We start from the raw sequence: 16,122 nt of genomic DNA on the forward strand, positions 1-16,122 counted from the left end.
TGGTGGGCCATAGCACATGGAGTCCATGGAGTCACAAAGAGTCAGACATGCCTGAATGACTGAACAAAACATATGTAAAGTGATAAAGATATATTGAAAAGCTATTTTAAATCTAAAATAAAACTTGACTAATTAAAACTTCAGAAGTCACAAAAAGTTAGTCATAGAGAAAAATCATTAACTATATCTTTTTTATTTAAACAAATCATAGCTGCTAGAACTGCAAAAATGGCAAAGTATAGAAATGTGTAGTACTCCCTCTTCCTTATACTGTAGGCCATTCATTTATTCCTCCATGAAGCAACAGCCAGTTATATAATGGTGAAATATTTTCTGCTAGCCATTGAGTCTTTGATTCTCGTGGCTATTTACTATTGTGTATTACGTATCTAATCTATTTCATTGGTCCACCATTCTATTTCTTAGCTAGTACCAGATGGTTTTGACGATTACTACTTTGTAATGCAGTTTGAGATCTGGTACGGCTAGGCGGCTTTTTTTGACATTTTTTTTCATTGATTTCCTCGGTCTTCTTGAATTTTTGTTCTTCCAGATGAATGTTGTTGTTACTTTTTCCAACTCTATAAAATATCTTTGGTAGTTTGATTGGTAAAGTACTGAATAAGTAAGTTAATTTAGGGACTGTTGTCATTTTTATTATATCGGTTTGACCTGCCCAAGAGAAATTAGAACAGAATTGACTTAGAAACAGTGAATGGCAAAAAAGAACTATGAGTGAATCAAGGGAATTCTTTCATTCACATTCCCACTATCATTAATCAAGTTATGCACACTCCATTTTACTGGTACATTTTATCTCCATTGTCTTGGTTTTTGCACTGACTACTCACTACTCTCCAAGACTGGAATGTTTCTTGAAACCTTTCTCAATCAGCTGCTAGTGTCCCCTCCTATCCCCTTGTATTGTTTTGTACATACTTAATACATATAAGCACAAGTTATAGAATGTAAGCTCTTTTTGTAGCAGAGCAAGGTCCAGTTGGGGCACAAAGTCAGGGTTTAATTAATGCTTGTTGACTAATCTGTTTCATAAAGTTGTAGATGAAAAAATCAACGTTTAAAACAATAAATATTCTTTTTTAGAGTTATAATTTGCATTCTTTAAGGCATTTTCATTTCTTTTATGTCTTTTAATTATCACAATAAACCTGTGAGGTAGGTGGACAGGCATTGGAATCTCCATCTGACAAAAGAGAAAATCTAGTCTCAGAAGGGGTAAGTGATTTACTTAAAGTGACATACCTAATTTGCTGCAAAGGACTAGAATATAAGTCCAGATTTAGACAACTCCATGAACAGAAAAATCAATACTATACAACATCCATTCTTCTTTGAAATGACTGACTTTATTCCCTCCATACATTAACCACTTTAAATTTGTTTTTAAAAAATTACTAAATTAACAGTTCTATATTTTTTTCTTGTTCGGTTGTTTTTCAGTCATGCCCAACTCTCCATGACCCTTTTTGTGGTTTTATTGGCAAAGATACTGGAGTGGTTTGCCATTTCCTTCTCCAGCTCATTTTATAGAAGAGGAATTGAGGGAAATAGGGTTATGTGACTTGTCCAGGGTCACACAGCTAGTAAGTGTATGAGGTCAGATTTGAACTCACAAAAATAAGTCTTCCTAACTCCAGACTTGACTCTCTACCAACTGAGCCATGTACACAGCTAACAAAAACATTTAGTTTAAGTAAGTTCTTAGCTGCCCCCATCTTATCAAAAAGCTTTCTGGGAGCAAAAATAAAGATAGAAGAAAATAAAATGAATGAAATTTAAGTAACAATGTTAGAATCAAAGATGCTGAATAACAGAATTGCAGAGAATAAAAATAATACTGGCATTTACAATAATACTTAAGGTAAACTAGGTTTTAATATATCAGGAGTAAAGACTAGGTTTATGAATAATAAACAGAATATGCCAAATACAATGAAGAAATTCTATGGATTAAGAGAAGCTCAAGAGGTAAACTAAGAATTACTCCACATTACAAACAGAGAGAAAAAAAAAATGTCTTGGTCATAAGATGTGGGAGGTGAAGGCTAGAATGTGGGATGCACAGTGGGGATGAGAACGATGATTGGCTGACCTGAACCCCTCCCCAAAATGCAAGCCCTGAAAAGAATTCACCAAAGATAAAAAAGAGCTGGCATGGTAGAAATCTGAAGTCCCAGGGTCTGAGGGAAGTCCCAAAGTGAGATTAAGGCTGAGGTATGGTGGTAACATCTAGAAAGTCAGCTGGAGGGGGTTGAAGGTTGGCCAGCCTGCATAATAATAGTCGTTGGCCAAACAAGGGCTAGACATGACCACAAATGATACAATGGGTAATTTTGATTGCATGAAAGTGAATGGCTTTTGCTTCAAATCACTGACATAAATGCAAGTTAAAACAACTCTGAAGTTCACCTTTCACATATCAGATTAGAAAAGATACAAAACAGGGAAATTGCAATGGTAAGAGGGACAGTAAGAGGACAATTACACACATGTATGGTTGATAGAGCAGTATATTTATCCAATCATTTGAGGAAACAGTTTTAAATTCTACCTAAAAAGCCACTGCATCAAATGAACCAGGGATGCCACTACCGTGCACATACCCCAGAGGTCAGTCACAGAGAAAAGATCCTTATAGTCCAGAATATTAGTAACAGCACTTTTTTTGGTTTAAACAAAGAAATAGAAACAAGATAGATGACCATAAATTGTGAAATGGCTGAACAAAGGAAATTAATATAAAGGAATATTTTTGCTATAATAAGTGACAAAAAGTTTGGATTTGAAGAAACATGGGAAAGACATTGGAATAATTCATACAATCAATTTATGAACTGATGAATGGTGAAGTGAACAGAACTAGGAGAATAATTTATAAAATGATTACAATAATTTAAAGGAAACCAACTTTGAAAGACTTTAGAAATCTGCTCAATGGACTCCAGAAGAATAATTATGAAGATATCTTTGTAGACACTGCCAATCCATGAATTTGTTTTGCTTCCATAGACTTATTTGTTCTAAGGAAGAACTTTTATTTGAGAATGGGAGAATTGTTGGGGATGTGGTGGTATTGGTAATGCTAATGATGTAAAAGAAGAAAAAAATGAAACTAAAGAGTGCCAGTGAAACATTTTTAAATTAAAGAAAAGAAAGCATAAGGAAGTTTAGGAGACACTGACAAATGATTTTGTTATGATTTTAAATTTAATATATGTTTTGTAAACTGTAAGAGAAGTTCACCATTTTGCATAACCAAAAAGAAAAAGTAATAATGATCAAGCACGGCCCCCAAAATATATATGAAAATCAACCCCACCATCTTTGTATAAGTAGGAATCAGGGGTACTGGATCCTACGTATAATGTTGGCCTTGGTTGATAGGTTTAGTTTTGCTGAACTCTCTTTTTTTAATTTAAAAAACATTTTTTAATTGATTTATTTTTGGGGGTGGGGCAGTGGGGGTTAAGTGACTTGTTCAGGGTCACACAGCTACTAAGTGTCAAGTGTCTAAGGCTGGATTTGAACTCAGGTCCTCCTGAATCCAGGGCTGGTGCGCTATCCACTGCATTACCTACCAGCCCCAGAACTCTCTCTTTTTTAAAAAAAAAACAAATGACTTCTCAAATTTTTCTTTCACAAATGAATAAATGAATGAATGTATTAAGTAATTACTATGTGCAAAGCCCTATTCCAAGCACTGGGGAGACAAACAGAAAAAAGTAAAGCAATCTCAGTCTCTACAACATATACAAAAGGTTTCAGAAGAGGCAGAGCACATGAGATTGCCTTTTCTTCATTGTCATTTCCACTGATAAAATCATCAGTTTTTTAAAAATCCCATCAGTTCTGGATGTTGAAGCATTTGAGAGTCCTGAGGACTTTGGTGACAAGAACTTTATTTTATCGTGGCTGTAGTACATAGCCGCTGCCTTGCGGCTATACCCATATATGGGAAAGGCTTCAGGAGTTAACCCTGAGGAAAAATCAAGAGTTGGAGTCCCTTAGGCAGTTGGATATTGGACATCACATCCCTCTGGCAACTCCTGCGGCGGCACTGGTGCCAAACTGTATTGGCTCTGCCTCTCCTTTGGATCCACCAATGTCACGGAGAGGGAAAACCTGCTGCATGGGCAACAGCTTGTTTTCCATATTGATCCGCCCAGGCCAGCGCCCTGGAGAGGACACTCCAGCTACTCCTCATGGGGTAGATACAACACGGGATGTGGCAGTTACTGGTTATAAGTCACTCAGGAGCTGCGGCTCCCATATCGGACTGCACAGACTCACTGTGGCCTGTGGCTCTTCAAGGCGCTGATCCATGGTCATCCGCGACTGGTGGAGGCCTACTACTAGTACACGTAGGAGCAGTTACTAGACTATGTCTTCGTGGGGGCTGCTTCCCAGAATGAAGGTTGAGAATACTGGGAAGGAAGCATTTCTATTCAAGGTTCTGAATTCAGGGTCCTTCCTATCTCTATCAGGGTCTGAGGAGAGATAGTGGTGCCACCCCCAGGGCTCTTGTATATACATGCCTACTAGCGGCAGGTGGTCAGCAATCATTTCTAGCAGTGATGAGGAAGGTGGGTTCCTTCCCCACATTGCTTTCACCCCTCAGTGATAGCTTTGAGGACTGGGATGGAAGGTGGTCTGATATCTAGAGGACACTGCTATTCTTTTTTTGGGGGGGGGGGATAATGAGGGTTAAGTGATTTGCCCAGGGTCACACAGCTAGTAAATGTCAAGGGTCTGAGGCCAGATTTGAACTCAGGACCTCCTGAATCCAGGGCCGGTGCTTTAACCACTGTGCCACCTAGCTGCCCTGACACTGCTATTCTTAATCAGCTTGGGTTGAGGGTCCAGGGATGTTGCTATCAGGGTCTGAGGGGAGATGGTAGTCAAGGTTGTAACAATGGCAGAGGGGGGTCAACTTGTCTAGCTCATTCAGCCTCCTGTCTCCCCTGTCTGTCCTGCTACTTCACCTTAGCTGGATGGCATGTCCTGTGAATGGCAGCTGGTTGGTGTTGGGTGGGATGCCTGGTCCCTTTTCTGCAGGAGCCAAAGGTGGCTATGGTGGCTGGACTGGGGCAAGACTCCTGTGTTTATAAGGGATGGATCTTGGGGGAAGGGTGAGGAAAGGGTCATGTTGGGGAATTGAGGTGATGCAAAACCAAAAACATTGATAAAATATTTTAAACCTGACATCACCATTAAAAGATTTGTTGCAAGAGACATTCTTATACATATATATGCTGGAAAACTCCATTATCATACCATGTGTTTACATTTATAGAGGATATACCAGCATTTTTATAGACTGCCATATGTATTCTACGGGTGAAAAAAGACACAGTTGCAAGGGCAATTGAGTTATAAAGTCATTAACTATAGTTTAGATTTGATATCATCATGCACTTGCCCCACTAGGGTCAAGACTGTGTCAGTATTTCCATTATAAAAATTCCCCATTCATGGATATAACACAACTATCCAAATTCATTCTGAATTGCACTTGGCATACCCTGGGAATATTTTTACTGGGCAAAAATGTCTTTCCACCATCATACCAAAATAAAGATATGCTATTTGTTAACTTATGATCATTAAACTTACAAGAGGATTTGGTGTTAAAAAAAAGTTAACTTACATCACAAAAATATGGTTCCCAATGTAAAACATTTGAAAAGGAAATTAAGCTGAAGATGAATTTTTTTACAAAAATATCAAATTAAACTCTTGTTAAGTTTGATGTTTGAGTATATTGCTATACATTAGATTATCTTTTAAAATTTTTTTTGTCAGTATGTGGGAAAATTTATAACAGAGTTTCTGTGGAAATATTTTACAAAAAAAGAAATAATTTTTCAATCAAATTTCCTATGCTAAAGATGAAGAATTTGCACTGGGTTTTCTATGTATTTTTCAATATGCTTCCTATATTTCATAAATAAAAGGGATTATACAAGGCATTCTGATTTTATTAAATGGGCCTTGCATTACAATATTGAATAGCAATGATGATAGTTTTTTTTAAAGCATTGCTTATTTTTATTTATCTATTCATTCATTTATTCATTTATTTGTTTACTTATTCATCCATCCATCCATTCATCCATCCAGCATCAATCCATCCATCCATCCATCCATCCATCCATCCATTCATTCATTCATTTGTTTATTTTTTGGCGGGGCAATGAGGGTTAATTGACTTGCCCAGGGTCACACAGCTAGTGTCAAGTACCTGAGGTCAGATTTGAACTCAGGTCCTCCTGAATCCAGGGCTGGTGCTTCATCCACTGTGCCACCTAGCTGCTCCCTTATTTTATTTCTTTTATTTCTTTTTTTTTTTTTTAGTGAGGCAATTGGGGTTAAGTGACTTGCCCAGGGTCATACAGCTAGTAAGTGTTAAGTGTCTGGGGCCGGATTTGAACTCAGGTCCTCCTGACTCCAGGGCTGGTGCTCTATCCACTGAAACACCTAGCTGCCCCGCCTTATTTTATTTCTAATGAACTTTTTTCCCAAAGAATTTAAACAGTAAATTTAATAAATTCCAAAATATCAATCAATCCCATAAATTTCAAGCAAAAGGAGGGTCTTTTCCTACATATCCATGAAGAATTACTCTCTTAAATTTAGTTCAGAAAAGAACTCTGGGTTATGAAATCATGGCGGCTTCTCTCATTATTGGATCATAGATTTAGAGCTGGGACTTTCTATGAGGAACTAATACCCAGGCAGGTAAAGTCACACAAGTAGTAAGAAGCGAGTTAAAATCAGAATTGAGGTCAGGCCTCTTTCCACTCACCATGTTGTCTCTAGAATATTGTTGTTGTTCAATCCAACTCTTTGTGAGCCCTTTTGGGATTTTCTTAGAAGAGATGCTGAATGGGTTTGCCATTTCCCTCTCCAACTCATTTTACAGATAAGGAAACTAAGGCAGACAGTGTTAAGTGACTTACCCAGGGTCACACAGCTAATAAGTGTTTTAGGCCAGATTTGAACTCATAAAGATGAGTCTTCTCATGAAGATGAGAGTCACTCTAGGCCCAGCACTTTTTCCACTTTGTCACCTAGTTACCCTGCTCTAGAACTTAACAGAGTTCAAATAGGAACTTCTAGGAGCAATATACTCAGTTTGAGAAAAGAATAAAGCATTCTCTCCTGATGTTCTGAAACCTAGAATAACATAGACCATATGAATATGATGGTACTAAAAATCCATGTTCTTTCTAATTTAAGAACATCTGACACTAATATAGTAGGGATTTAAAAGATGAGTTTCAGAACATCCTACCAAATGTATCTATGGAGCTCCAAGTTCCACATACTCATTCTTGTTCCCATATCAGTGCTTGCTTGGGAAAGTACTTATAAAATTAACGTTTGTAATCCTAAGAACTTATTTTAACTATGTAGTTAATTTTCAATTTTCTTTAAGTGGAATTTCATCTTTAGAAGCCTCTTGTATTGATTCTATGCCCCATCTGATATTTTGAGTATACCTGTCTACAGTACAAAGTAAAAATTAAATTATTTGTGCATAATTGACACTTCTCTCTCTTTTTTCATTAGCATAGATAACAAGTATTTGTGGTGTCCTAAAAACTTCAGATTGTAAAATGATCTTGCCAATAGAGTAAAAACTTTATTAGGGGGCAAACATTTTATTCTTTCACCACCCCTCTCCAGATAGCCTGATTTACTTAAGTGGAAATATCCAATAATTCAAATATAGTTCATTTCCAGCCTTCTTTTTCAGGTCCAAGAAATTCAAAGCAATTAGATTTTATGCCTATATTTTGCCACTTTGCCAAATTCTAAACTATTACACAATAATTCTTTTCTTTTTCTTTAAAATTTTTTTTTGGTGAGGGAGTTAGGGTTAAGTGACTTGCCCAGGGTCACACAGCTAGTAAGTGTTAAATGTATGGGGCTGGATTTGAACTCAGGTCCTCCTGAATCCAGGGCCAGTGCTCTATCCACCGCGCCACCTAGCTGCCCCTCACAATAATTCTTTCTCATTGTTTTGGGGACATTTTATAGGGATTTCTTCTAATGGAGTGACCTTCTACCTTTTGATTCCCTATTATCCATCTGAAGCTATTCACCACCAGAATTATGCCAAAGCTACAATGTCATTATCCTTAAAGTGAGGGATTCACTTGTGGGTCCAAATGCTCACTTGTATTTTCTAGGAGTGGATTGCCATTTGACCTCAAAGTCATGAAGACTTGCATAACACATCCAGACTTCTGACGTATACTGGCTTTATGACCTTGGCGAATTATATCACTTCTCAGTGCCCCAGTCAGCGAACTAAAACTCTTAAGTCACTGAGCAGGTGCTGACTTGCATTGATATAGGGAGCTGCCTATTCAGTAATGAGTTTCCTTTCCAGTAAAAGGAGGGTGCTGTTAAAAAACAAAACAAAATAACCTAAATCTAAAATCTAGATGATGTTTTTAAAAAGCTATGTGCCCAACAAAGTAAACCTCTTTTTTTTTCCCAAAAAGCTACTTACATAAATTTAAGCAGTTCCTTGTATAAGTGCACCTTAGAAAGGTTGTAATTACAATTAAGAAAAAAAAGTACTAACTATGGGAATGGTGATAAAATAATTAACAAAGAAAGGGGGACACTCCTAATGTGCCAATGTTTTACTTTTTTTTTTTTTTGGTGAGGCAATTAGGGTTAAATAACTTGCCCAGGGTCACACAGCTAGTAAAGTGTCTGAGGTCAGATTTGAACTATGGTCCTCCTGACTCCAGGGCTAGTGCCCTATCCACTGCACCACCTAGCTGCCCTAGTGTTTTACTTTCATTAAAAGGTAACAAGTGGGGGCAGCTAGGTGGCGCAGTGGATAGAGCACTGGCCCTGGAGTCAGGAGTACCTGGGTTCAAATCCGGCCTCAGACACTTAACACTTACTAGCTGTGTGACCCTGGGCAAGTCACTTAACCCCAATTGCCTCATTAAAAAAAAAAAAAAAAAAAAAAGGTAACAAGTGGGGCAGCTACTTGGCGCAGTGGATAGAGCACTGGCCTTGGATTCACGAGGACCTGAGTTCAATTCCGGCCTCAAACACTTGACACTTACTACCTGTGTGACCCTGGGCAAGTCACTTAAGCCCAATTGCCTCACCAAACAAAAACAAAAACAAAAAAAAAAGGTAACAAGGACAATTTTTTAAAAACAAAAGCTAAAAATAAAAACTCATTGCATACCCCTCATTCCCTCCTCCTAACCTATGACATGTGACCATGGGTTTTTTATGGAGCTGAACTTTGCTGCCATTAATAACTTAATAAATAATTTCTTGCAAAAGAAAAGATAAAACCTAATAGGTTGAATTGTTTTGTGTAAATACTTTCCTATCTCAGGAACTTAGAAGTACTGTAAATTTATAACTCTGGCAACCCAGAGGAATGGCATCAATGAAGGGAAGCAGAGAAAAGAGGTTAGTGAAAAGTATATTTAGGATGGATGCCACCTACCAGCAAGTAATAATTTAAGTATAAAGTAATCATAAAGAGACCACAGAAGCTGGTTTTCAACCAAAGACATTATTATAGGTTTAGAACAATAAATAACGTTAATCAATAGCTCAGCCGGAACTTTGAGTACAGTCTGAAGAGTTCCACATGTCCTGAGACTAAATAGGTTTAAAACTAGAAAGAATCTCTGATTTGCTAATCCAGAGAGCTTTCATCAGCCCTACTAGAATGTGTGTCAATAGGAGGGCCAGGGTGAGCAAAATGTAATGTAGCTTGGAGCCAGACTCATACTGAAGCTTGGACTGCTTCCCTGTGGCTTCCCTTCTAAGTGAAACTACCTTACTTTCATCAAGGTCCTCTAGTAGCTGAATACCTAAACATGTTGGGATGGGGTTCAGGATAAGTCACCTCTCTAGGAGGTGCTCCTGGGATGAAATCATAGTTGGGGTTTAGTTAGTATTTAGGCTAGAAAAACTCATGTGTTTTTTTAATGTAATAACCCAATTCCTTGGTTCTTGGGTTTACCTGCCCAGTGTTTGTAGTTTTTCAGTAACTGGTGTTGGTGGTGGCAAGGAAAAAGGGCCCTTTCTCCATGGTGATGGCTCTCTTCGACAATGGCTATGGACTTTAGGCTGGATGAAGGGCCATTGGTCTTGGGGGCACTGCTATTTCCAAATTTGGGGGTTATGTGTCCATTGGCACATGAGGGGAGACAGTGGTTGAGATGATAGTGGTGGTGATTTGTCTAGCCTGGCACATGATACTTCTTTTTATCTCTAGCTGGTTTCTATGAATTTACAGTCTACAGTTAAGTGCTTCAACATCTTCAAGCAAATCTATGTAATTCACAATAAACCTAAATTGGTATTGTTACTGAAAGCTCATAATGAATTGTGGAAAAACCATTTCGTGGATAGGATTGGTTTGCTACAAGTACTGGTGAAAATCAAACCAAATCTACTATTGAGCTCCTTCAAATGAAATGAAATTAAAAGATTAAGGTTCTTAGACCTGGAGAGCTATACATTTTCCTTTCAGTGTTCCACATTTTAGCTTTTCAGTGTTTGGAAACACCAAATATTCAGAGTTGATATTAAAAATGAGACATCAAATTCTATTGGAAAAAACTAAAGCTCTGTAAGTGAAAAAATGATTTTTGAAGCATACGTGTATTTTTGGTGAGAAAAATCTAGTATTACAAAGAAGATTCCAGTTGGCAATCTAGAAAACAAAATTCCACTTGTTGGTCCTAATTCCAGCCTAGCCCATCATGTAGCTACCATGTTGGGAAGCAATGCCCAGGGAGGTGAATACATGCTGACCCCTCACTCCTCAGCAATCACAGCTCTTGGAGACCAAAAAAGTAAAATTCTTGCTACTCACATCCTTGGCACTGTGAAATGATTTAACATCACACACAGATATGATTTTCGGTAGAAATGATGCTAAAGAAGAGGCATTACTATCTGCTTTGCTGCTGCACCCTAAAGACCACGTGAGACCTTTTTATCTGAAAAGTTGAAATCTATGTGTTGTCCCTCCCATTCAAAAACAAACTCTTTGAAAGCAGGAACTGTCCCATTTTTTCTCTTTGTATTCCCAACATGGAGAGCAGTGCTTTGTATGTAGTGAGTGTTTAATAAATGCTTTTTCATTCATTTGTTCTTCGTTCATTTATAAATTTCATAAAAAGCAGATTCTGCTATATTCAAGACCATTTTCTGAGAGTAGGGATGGTTGTTCAGTCCATTGGGTAACAGTATTTGGTTATTCCTTCCTGTAGGGAAGCTTCCTAAGAGAGCTGGAGCCAAAGTGGATATTAACTAGATAATACCAACAAATCAAACACATCAGCTCTCTGTTGATAAAAAATTGGACGCTGTATATAAATGAAAAGATTCATTTTCCTGGTCTCCAAACTCTTCCCCACTCCCCCTGTCCTAACCTATGTGATCCATCAGCAACACTAACTTTTTTAATGTCCAAATGACATCTATTTTCTCCAGTTATTGTCCCTTATTGGTAGTAACTAATCAGATTACCATCCATGTAACAGACATGAATTGTCATTGACATCCCATTCCTTTATGCCAATCTGAGTAGATTTGGAATCAGAAGGCCTAGGTCTGGATGAATCTGGATCAACCACTTAATTCACCTGAATTTGTGGAACAAGTCACTTATCTTCTTTGTAAAATTAAGCAGTTGCACTGGGTTATCTTTAAAGCATATGATGTTTCAATTCCCTCATGCTGACCCTACTCCAGTTTGCTGGCAATACATAACTATGCCCCAAACACTTCACATAACTGGATACATAGCCTGTGTGGTTGACTTTTAGGGAAGGTGGATCACTCAAATTAGGGAATACTCTATTCCACAGCAAGATGGATGTGGTTCTCTGAGCCTTTGCTAACTCCTCACAGATCATCCTTACATAATACTCAGCTGAAAAAGAAATCTGCTTTAGCTCAGACTGTAGCTCAAGAGTTTTATACTGACAACCATAATTCATATTTACTGTAAATGTCATCATGCCTTAAACCCCAAAATGCATTTCCAAAGTACAATTCAGGACTTTTCTTGAATTTTTTTTCAGGACTTATACATATCAGAGCTCTGGGAAATCATTGTCTAGTAGTTTTGACAAGAATAGTAGGGTGGTGCGGATGGCTGGAGCATCTTAATGATTACAGTTAACTAGATTTACAGTTGAAGATTTACAGTTAAATTTACCTTTATCATACACACATTTACCACAATGGACAACTGTATATCCTCAAAGCTTGCAGGCATAGACATCTTCCAGAAATCTATCTCCCAAGCCGTTTGTATTAATAATAAATTATATATTTCTTGGCAGGGCCAGGGAATAACCTTCTTAAGCAATAAATTTCAGTCTACAATAATCTGTGTTGAAAGATAGGATGAACAGCTTTTTCTCTGCATATACCGAAAAGAGTTCCCAAACACTGCCACCCATTCTCAGCCCTGGGACACACAAACAACAAAATTTTCAGAAGAAACTTCTCCACCTTTGGAAAAGTTTTGGTTATTTTAAACAATCCAGATATCAGATGGCTATTTTCTCCAACCAAGGAAGCCACCAAATTTGATGGAAGTTGGAAAAAGCATTTTTTAAATGGAGCAAAGGGGACTGTGGGTGTGGAGCAACTTACTCAGTTGACCCACAGGATAATTTTACTGAACTTTTTTCCGTTTCCCTTTCCATTAAAGCTTTGTTAACAAGGGATGGTTTACAGTGTGAGTGAGGGGAGAGGTCATATTTGGATATTAAAGCAATGAGAAAAGCAAAACGTATCTTTTTGGATTTTTAAGTGATGCAGATAAAAGATGTGCATTCTGAGCCAGACTTCTGATTTGGGTGGAGGCTCTCAGCGGCACCTGTATCCCCACAGGCGCTGAGTAACGTCAGTCTGAAGAGCTTTAATGGAAAGAATAGGGAGCCTGCGACAGCATCTCTAGGTCCCTCTCCCTATAGTTCCCCCACGTCCAACACACACCTTCGGCCGCCATCCCACCTCTTGGCAAGCCTTCACTGAGCCCACTTCTCTCTCCCCCTGACCTCTTTGCTCAGCCTGTCCTGAGCTGAGCTGAACCAAAAAGGAAAGGGACGACTGGGGAGGGGGGCACAAAAGGGGCACGGAGAGCACACCCTCCCCCCCGGGGCCGCTCGCGGTGGGGATGAGGGGCGACTCACCTGCTCCTAGTCTAGCTCGGAAGCTGCGGACAGTGTTGCCCTCCGGGAGGGGCACGTGCCGGGGGTGCCTGGTCTTGCGGGGCGCCCCAGCCGCGGTACCTCCGCGGTACTTGTCATAGAGCCTCAGCATATGCTCGGCCACCTGGTCCGGAGGCTCCGTCCTGCCGGCGCCCCGGACCAGCCGTCCCGGGTCCGCGTCGCGGGGCCCCTGGGGGGGCTGCTGCGGGCGCTCCCCGCGCCCCGAGCTCGCGTAGCTCCAGCCGAGCCACAGGTAGAGCAGGCAGCGGAGCGGGGCCATGCTCCTCCTGGGGCGCTGCCCTCTCGGGAGCGTCCGGCTGCTCCTCGGTGCCACTTCGGGCGCTCCGGCCGACGTCTGCCTCCGAGGGCAAGGGCGGCGAGGCGGGCAGCGGGCACGAGGGAGCCGGGGGCTGGGGGGGGGGCGAGGGAAGCGGAGAGCGGGGTCCTCCTCCGTTAGCGGCAGCCGGGCAAAGAGAGTGCCCGAGTGTGCGCTCGCTCGCAGGCTGTCTCCAGGAGCTGCTGCCAGAGCAAGCGGGCGGGAGCGGTCATGGAAGGCGAGCTCTCCGGGGCACTGCGCGGGGAGCCCAGCGGGCGAGGCGGGACGCGGGCACCCAAAGCTCTTCAGGGCGGGGGGCGTCCGCGGCTGCCCGGGGCTAGTCTTACCATGCCCGTCTGCCCGGGCTCTCGGGGAGGCGGGCAGGGGTGGGGAGATCAGCTGCTGGGGGGCGGGGGGCAGGAGAAGCCCGGTGGCGGCGTGGGCACTGCTTGGCGTTCCTTCTCCCTGAAGCTCCTCTCCGGAGAGGCATTTGCAGAGCCCAGGCTCAGCCAGTCCGAATTGTGTGTGCGTGTGAGTGCGTGTGTGCGTGTGTGCATGTGTGTGTGTGCATGTGAGTGAGTGAGTGAGTGTGTGTGTGTACGCTCTCTGCACTGATCTGTGCAATCAGCAGCCAATGGCTCATTCCCAGCTCGGACACCGCTGGCTGCTGCCCGAGAGGCAAAGAAAAGGGGAAACTCACCAGAGCAGGAGGGGGAAGACTTAGAAAAGAGGAGGAAGAGGCAAAGGAAAAAAAGGGGCCGGAGATCCAGGAGAGGAGAGCACAGAGTGGGGAGGGGGCGGGGGAAGGGATAGAGGAACGCGAACTTTTAATTCATTTCCCCAGAGTAACCTGGTTTCGGCCAGCCACTGGGAAGTAGCAGACTTCTCTCCACTTACCCTACCTTCCCGGGCCAGCCACAGAATAAAGCAAAGAAAGCAACAGGACCAGGTAGCAGGGAAGGAGGGGGCAAAAAGCAGTGGCAGGATGCGCAGCAAATCTCAGCGCTTGTTTCCTGACTTCAGTGAGGACAGACTGGGTGCAGGGGGAGGAGAGAGCTGCATCTCGAGGGACCTGCTGGCCCCCAGATCACTCTCATTCGCACCCACCTAACCTGGAGGTTGAACTGACCTCTTGATTGTTGTTGGAGCTAAGACTGGTTAGATCCTCTTGCCTAGTTGGGGAGACCAGACGGAGAGGGAAATACAAGGGATGTAGGAAGATGCCATCGATGGAGAAACTATCCCTGGCAAAGTCCTGGGAGAGGAAAGGGAATGAGAAGGAATGCCTTTGGCTGGAACGCCTTGAGACTGATACATTGACACCTCCGAAATCAGCAAACCCATACACATCAGTGCATCTTTTATTATTTTGTCGATTGTCTAGTCCCAAGAAAGTGATGGAGAAAATGTTAATAGCACAGATTAAACTTAGAACTGTGCAGTGCCAAACTTTTTTGGAGGAGCTGGTTGTTAAATATTTACCAGCATACTCTCAATAGAAAACAAACCATTCCCTAAGCAGTACATGGAGAGGATGAAGAAATGATATTTCCATTTAAAACAAGCACAACAACAAAGAAACTGAGTACAGTCATGTTCTGGGGTGTCAGAATTTGCAGGCACATCTCTAGAAAAAGACTAAAGCAAGGTATTAAATCACAGGAAATAGAACACATGACAATCCTAACTGGTGCCTTTCTGTCAAATGGCAAGGATTTGCTCTAAGCCACACTCAGAATGGAGAACTCTAGGAGTTAGACGGTGTTACTGCTGTTTTAGCCCTGTTATCTAATTTGACAATTTTACCAGTTAAATTAACTTTTGGATTTTAATTTTCACATCAGAGAATGTTTACATGTCCCATTGTCAGCACAAAGTATATTTATTTTAAATAGATGAAATGGGGGGAGGGAAGGAAGAGACATCGAGATAGAAAGAATTTGTAATTGAAAACAATGACCAAATATGACTTGAGACTGTAGTGTATATCCTTACCACGGTATGCAAGAGTGCATGCTGCATTTGAATATATAGGAACACCATTAAGCATGACATATTACACAAGAGAGACCGAGCTTCACCCCGAAAAGCTTGGCAATTAAGCTAACCAATCAAATAATAAATATTTATTGATTTCAGTACTATGCTAGATTCTGTGGAAGTGGATATAATAATACATCATGGACTCTGCCTGCCTTCAATAGGTTTACAGTCTAATTGGTGGGACAAGGTAACACAGGTGAAGCAATTAGTAAATAAAAGATATCAATAAGTATTAAATTATGTGCTACAGGCTGTAAGAACTTTGAGAGTTCAGGTAATTATATCTCTTGTCCCTTGTAGCTCAACTCCTATGAAAGGCCTGCTTACAATAATTGTTTCCATTTTCTCACCTCACTCGCTTCTTAATCCCTTACAATCTGGCTTCTGACCTTCACATTGCTTCACAACTGTCTCCAAAGTTACTAATGATTTTTTAGTTGCCAAATCCAATGACCTTTTCTCAGTCCTTATTCTCCTTGACCTCTCTGCAGCCTTTCACACTTTTGATCA

General features: G+C 40.9%; 1 protein-coding gene across 1 annotated transcript in view; it reads right to left on the reverse strand.

Annotated features, from left to right (window-relative positions):
- BMP3 (bone morphogenetic protein 3) overlaps positions 1-13,533 on the reverse strand; it is a 35,684-nt gene extending 22,151 nt beyond the window's left edge. Inside the window, exon 1 of the mRNA XM_043972772.1 lies at positions 13,236-13,533. Coding sequence (XP_043828707.1) covers positions 13,236-13,533 — 298 coding nt within the window. The remainder of the gene's footprint in view (positions 1-13,235) is intronic.
- Positions 13,534-16,122: the final 2,589 nt, after the last annotated feature.

This window comes from Dromiciops gliroides, chromosome 6 (genome assembly GCF_019393635.1).
Source record: "Dromiciops gliroides isolate mDroGli1 chromosome 6, mDroGli1.pri, whole genome shotgun sequence".
Lineage (NCBI taxonomy): Eukaryota > Metazoa > Chordata > Mammalia > Microbiotheria > Microbiotheriidae > Dromiciops > Dromiciops gliroides.